Genomic DNA, 6329 nt, shown 5'->3' with positions numbered 1-6329 from the left:
ATATCTCGGAAACGGTTAGCACAATTTTTATAAATTTGGTGGATAGGGGTTTTCTAATGCGGCCGATATTATAGTGATAATTACATTGTTGTCAGATCTTCTGTTTTTCTAAAAATCTAATTTTTTTTACTTCAATTGGAATACCCTTCTATTTTTTGCTTTTTTAAGTCCTTAAGAAATATTAATTATTTTTCATGTTATATTCCCTATACCTAAAAATCATAATTTCGGAGTTATTGCTACATTTATTAAAAAAAAATTTAAACAAATTATAAAAATCAATTTTTTCGGCCCGGGTAGACTGTTGTATTTTCATTTAAATTTGAATTAACTTATTTACACGAGGAAGGCAAATAGTCCCAACTCTAGTTATTTTGCCTTTTATCGCGATAGAAAAGAGGTTTGCTTTAATGAGTGCAAAAACTGGAGCCTAGTAGTGTTCGTCAAAAGTAAGAGAAGCGAGTGCCTCTACAATCAATGGCTCGCAAGTTGTTCTACAATCAATGGCTCGCAAGTTGCCACTCAACCAACGGCTCGCTCGTTTGCCGGTGTAAAAGCCTAGCTGGTAAGGCTTTTTTCGTGTATGGACTTGGTGCAGTGTTAAATGCAGCTGAGGGCCCTCTTGAAGACCAAATGCAGGGATTGAATTGGTAAGTGGACCTCTTTGCGCCTCATTTAATTATTCTATTTCTGTTTTGCTCATGTTTGAGTTTTTTATTGAACCGGTGTCAGAGCTCCTTTAGAAAACAAAGAATCAGCCCCTATTTGAGATCCTAACATCAAAGATCGCACATTTTGGTCACTTCGAACGTGGATATTGTTTTGTTGAGGTGTTTTGATAGTCGGTTTTTTAAAGAATTTAAACTTTATTGTTTTTATAATTAATTGTTCATTAATTGTTGGGGTGACTTGTTTTTCCTCGTTTGTATACAATTGCTTGTTAACAATTAATTTTTGAGTATTATAAAAAAATTTGCATTTTGGAATAACGCCCAAAAAAAACATTGCCTACAGTTTTTTGCCTCTTTATTTCGTGTAGCAGGTAATGTTAATTGGTTGACCTTGAATGGTTTTCAGGTATTCAATACACAGAATTTTGTGAGTTTTCAAATTTTAAAGTCCTCGCCTTTACGGCAGCTTGATAAGGATTCTTGTTTTTTGATAAATTATTAAATTCAATTGTTTAGGTCATTAAACTTGTAAAATATTAGCTATTTGAATTTATTTATAGTCAAAATTGCGTTCTCTTTATGCCAGTGGCAGCTTGACCAGGGGATCGTTGATTATTTGTATTTTTAATTTTATCGTTGATTACGTTAAACAAATTTTTATTCTTTTTTCTCCATAATGGCTGATAAATTGAAAAAATATACGTTTCAAAGGAGAATGGCAATGAACGATTTAGAAACGTTATTGCGTTTATCCAATTCTTCTCTTACAGAGGTTCATAAGCAGTCGCTTTTTCGTGTTCGGTACTCAGAGTTAGACGATGTTTTGGAGAGTTTTAATAAAAATCATCAAAACATCGTTACAAATCTTTTGAACTCTGAACCTACGGATGCTCAATTAGATTCTGAGGACATTATTCGTTCCCAATTTTTAAATGATTATTATCAGATCAAGGCTAATTTCGCGGATCTCTTTGAAAATGATGATAATAGTCAAAAAAATGAGCAAAATATCGCCGCTTCGAATGCAGTACAACCTCCTAGTAATGTTCGCTTGCCGCAGTTAGAATTAGTTAAATTTTCCGGTGAGTTTACGTCAGCAATTACTTTTTTTGACTTGTTCGATGCGCTTGTGCACCGTAGACCTAACGTTGATGATACGGAAAAATTAACGTATTTGATTCAAAGTTTAGAAGGGCCTCCTTTAAGGTTAGCTAAATCCTTGCCTTTAGCTAGAGAAAATTATGTTAGGATTTATGATAAATTAAAAAATAGGTATTTAAATAAACGTTTGCGTGCAATGGCACATTGGTGCAAAATTGAAGAAGCTCCCGCAACTATGTTTAAGAATTCTGATAGTTATAGTAATTTAATTGATACCTTTTCGGAAAATTTATTAGCTTTAGAAAATTTGGGTTATAAAATTTCGGATTTTGTGTTAGCTTACAAAATTCTCACTAAGCTTGACGAGGAGACTCACCAACGGTTTGAATTATTACATGGGTCTAGTGAAATGCCTACTTTTATTCAATTATCTGATTTCCTGGAAAGTCAATGCATTTCGTTTGACTCATCCTTGTTGTCGCCTTGTTCTCCCAAGGATTCTAATAGAAAAAATAAATCGCCTTCTAAACACAATGCAAATGTCCAAAGAACCAAAAATGGTTCTAAAGTCAATAATCGCTATAGTTTTTTTTCGAAGCCTAATGCGACGACTTGTTTGTTATGTTCTGCCGATCACCATTTAAAAGATTGTTCTTTATTTTTAAATAAATCTCCTTATGAACGGTACAACGCTTGTAAGAGAATGCGTCTTTGTTTTAAATGTTTAGAAAAACACGATTCTCGTAGTTGTAGTGTCACCTCTCGTTGTTGTCATTGTAATTCATCCCACCATAGTCTTTTACATTTTAAAAGTTCTGAAAGTGCCACTCAAGGCGCTACTTCTGTTGCTGCCGTTCCAACTACTGCTTCTTCTGATGCTCAGGTTAATACTGGAACATTGAGCTCACATGCTGCATCATTAGGTAGTGTTACCTCAAAAAACTCGAGCGTTTTGTTAGCTACTGCTGTGGTAGAAATTATGGATGGTTGTGGATTGTATCAACCTGTTCGAGCTTTAATTGATGGGGGCAGCATGACCTCTTTTGTATCTCAGTCTTGTATTGGTCAGTTAGGTATTAGACATTCTTCTGCTACCTTATCGGTACAAGGTATTGGTGCTATAAAAAGTACAGTGGTTGGTCGAGTTGATCTTCAGATAAAACCTGTGGATAGAGTGGATCCTATTTTTAATTGTGAGGCGTTTGTGTTGCCAAAAATTTGTGAGGACCTACCCGTTGTTAGTTTGGATGTTGGGCATTGGTCTTATATTGCTAATTTAAAGTTGGCAGATCCTCGGTTTCATCTATCTGGTAAGGTGGACTTATTGCTTGGAGCTGATATCTTTTCTCAGTTATTATTAGAAGGTAAAGTTCAAACTCCTAGAGGTATGCCTGATTCTCTTAATACCGTTTTTGGCTATGTCCTTATGGGTCCCTGTAGTTCGGTTCCTATGACATCTGCCACCTCGTTGTTTTGTCACGTGGATCAAATGGTTTCGTTGGAGGAGTCTGTAAAGCAGTTTTGGAGTTTAGAAACTGTTCCTGAAGTAGAATGTTCAGCTCCTGAAGATATTCTTTGTGAGAAAAATTTTGTTGAGAGTGTTTGTCGAGACGGCTCTGGTCGTTATACCGTTGCTCTACCTTTCAGGGAATTATCTCCTGTTTTTCTAGGAATGTTTGAGTTAGCTGTAAATCGTTTTCTTTCCTTAGAAAAAAGGCTTTTGAAAAATCCTAGTGTTTATCAGGAATATTGTACCTTTATGAAAGATTATTTGGATTTGCATCATATGGAGCTTGTGTCAGAAACTTCTCGTCCATTATCTTGTTACTATATTCCTCACCATGCTGTATTAAAACCTGATAGTTTGACTACCAAGTTGCGAGTTGTATTTAATGCTTCTGCTCGAATTGGAAATCAGAATTTTCTTAATCAGTGCTTGTTTACTGGAAAGAAACTACAACAAGATATTTTAACTATTTTATTGGGTTTTCGACTTCATAAATATGTCTTATCCACGGATATTAAGCAGATGTATAGGCAGATACGAGTTGAGAAAAGTCATTGTGATTATCAGAGGATTGTTTTTAGATTCTCTCCTGATGAAGAGTTACAGGAATTTCGGCTATTAACAGTAACTTATGGTGTATCGTCTGCTCCTTTTCTTGCTTTAAGGACTTTGTTGCAGCTGAGTGAAGATGAAGGTAGAGAGTTTCCCCTTGCCGCTGAAGTTTTGCGTACGAGTACTTATGTTGACGATATAGTGTGTGGTGGTGATACCTTAGAAATTGCGCTAGATCTTCGGAATGAGTTGATATCCTTGTTATCTCGAGGTCAGTTTGAATTGCGTAAGTGGTCGAGCAATGATATGCGATTATTAGAAGGTCTACTGGAGTCGCATATTGGTAAGAAACCTATTTCCTTTGATGATAATAGTTGTTCGTCACCTCTAAAAATCCTTGGACTTGTATGGAATGCACAGTTGGATTGTTTTTCTTTTGAAGTGACAGCTCTGGACAAATCTTGTACTAAGAGAAGTATGTTGTCTGAATTGGCCCGAGTGTTTGATCCTGTAGGGTTTCTAGCTCCCATGACTTTGTTCACGAAGCACCTTATCCAACGTTTATGGTTGTCCGGAATCGACTGGGATGACTCTCCTCCAGACTCAATTTGTAAAGTTTGGAACCAGTATAAGGAACAACTGTTATCCCTTGCACAGCTTGAAATACCTAGGTGCATGTTCGTGTCCAGGTATATTTGTTGTGAGGTACATGGGTTTTGTGACAGTAGTGAAAAGGGTTATGCCGCTGTTATTTATTTGCGTTTTGTTCTACCAGATGGTCAGGTTTGTGTCTTTTTTGTTTGCGCGAAGTCAAAAGTGGCTCCCATAAGAACTGTAAGCATTCCACGTTTGGAGCTGTCCGCTGCAGTTCTACTATCTAAACTCATGCAGTTTGTAGTCAGAGTATTAGATCCTAAACTTAAAATCGCAAAATTTGTAGCTTGGTCCGATTCTCAGGTAGCTCTAAGTTGGATAAAATCCTCTCCTCATCGTTGGAAAACTTTTGTTTCTAACCGGGTTTCATATATACAGGAACGCCTTTCTCCTAATAGTTGGTTTTATGTTCCTTCTGCTCAGAATCCCGCTGATTTGGCTTCCAGAGGTGTTTAACCTGCTCTAATGTTGGAGCAATCTCATTGGTTTGCAGGTCCTGAGTTTTTGTATAACACCGATCCCATTCCAGACGCTTCCTGTTGCTTTTCTGAGTGTGCTGAAATGCTTGATGAGGAGCGTACGGTAACTTTGGCTTGTGTTAATGATGATAATTTTCTTGAGAATCTACTGAATGACATTTCCGATTTCTCGTTTATACGACGACTTATAGCTTGGATCTTGAGGTTTGCTTGGAATTCAAAATTCCCCAATGATAAGAGAGAAGGTCCCTTAAGTTCAATGGAACTTTATGAGTCGTTGATTATGCTAGTTAAATATACTCAACATCGATATTTTGAAAGGGAGTTCGAGGGAAATGTTTTTTCCAAACCTTTGCGAAAGTTGTCCTGCTTTATCGATGATCAAGGAGTATTACGGGTTGGCAGTCGTCTTAGATATTTGTCTGTTTCGATTGATAAGAAATTTCCTTGCATCCTACCTCGCGAAAGTCCATTAACTTATTTGCTGATTGATTATTACCATAAACGATACTGTCATGCTGGGCTGCGTACAGTTAGTTTTTTGCTTGCTCAGTCATTTTGGATTTTGTCTCCTAAGCGTGCTATACGCTCGGTTTTGTCAAAATTTATACAGTGTTGGAGGCCCAATCCTAGAAATTACCAACCTCCAATGGGTAACTTACCCCTAGTTAGAATTTCCCAGGTTAAACCCTTCCTGAATTCAAGTATGGATTTTGGTGGACCGTTTTATGTTGTGATGAATCGCTATCGAGGAGCTAAATCTTGTAAGGTGTATCTTTGCCTCTTTGTTTGCATGGTCACCAAAGCTCTTCATTTAGAGTTAGCTAGTGATTTATCGAGTGAGACTTTTCTCTCTGCTTTGCAGCGTTTCATAGCTCGTCGTGGTAGGGTTGATAATTTATATTCTGATCGTGGCAGTAATTTTGTTGGCGCTGCTAAATACCTTAACCTCATGAAAAATGCTGCTTCAACTGAAAATATTTCCTTCCATTTTAATGCTGCATCTGCTGCCCACTTTGGCGGTTTATGGGAGGCGGGAATAAAGTCAGTAAAGACGCACCTAGCTCGCGTTATAGGCGATCAGATCTTGTCATATGAGGAACTAAACACGGTCGTAATTCAGATTGAATCGTATCTTAATTCTAGGCCCTTGACCCCTATAAGTTCTGATCCTAATGATTTGTCAGTTCTAACGCCGGGTCATTTTTTAAATCTAGAACCTCTTTCGGCTGTGTTTGAACCTCTTGATGGAGCGTATATTCCTGCATCTCATTTGATGAGATGGAAGTTAATAAATCAAATGCATAAAACTTTTTGGGAACGCTGGAGCAAAGAATATTTGCATACTTTGCATCAGCGCAGTAA

The 6329-nt window shown here is 37.1% G+C and overlaps 1 protein-coding gene across 1 annotated transcript; it reads left to right on the top strand.

The window, feature by feature from the left end:
* The first annotated feature begins 1347 nt into the window (after positions 1 to 1347).
* On the top strand, positions 1348 to 4941 carry LOC126891506 (uncharacterized). The gene is made up of 3 exons (XM_050660682.1): positions 1348 to 3569; positions 3861 to 4536; positions 4864 to 4941. Exons 1-3 carry the CDS (start codon positions 1348 to 1350, stop codon positions 4939 to 4941), a joined length of 2976 nt encoding a protein of 991 aa, XP_050516639.1.
* The last annotated feature ends 1388 nt before the right edge of the window (positions 4942 to 6329 follow it).

This window comes from Diabrotica virgifera, chromosome 9 (assembly GCF_917563875.1).
Source record: "Diabrotica virgifera virgifera chromosome 9, PGI_DIABVI_V3a".
NCBI lineage: Eukaryota > Metazoa > Arthropoda > Insecta > Coleoptera > Chrysomelidae > Diabrotica > Diabrotica virgifera.
The sequence above is the reverse complement of the archived record's forward strand: the minus strand, read 5'-3'. Positions and strand labels throughout refer to the sequence as shown.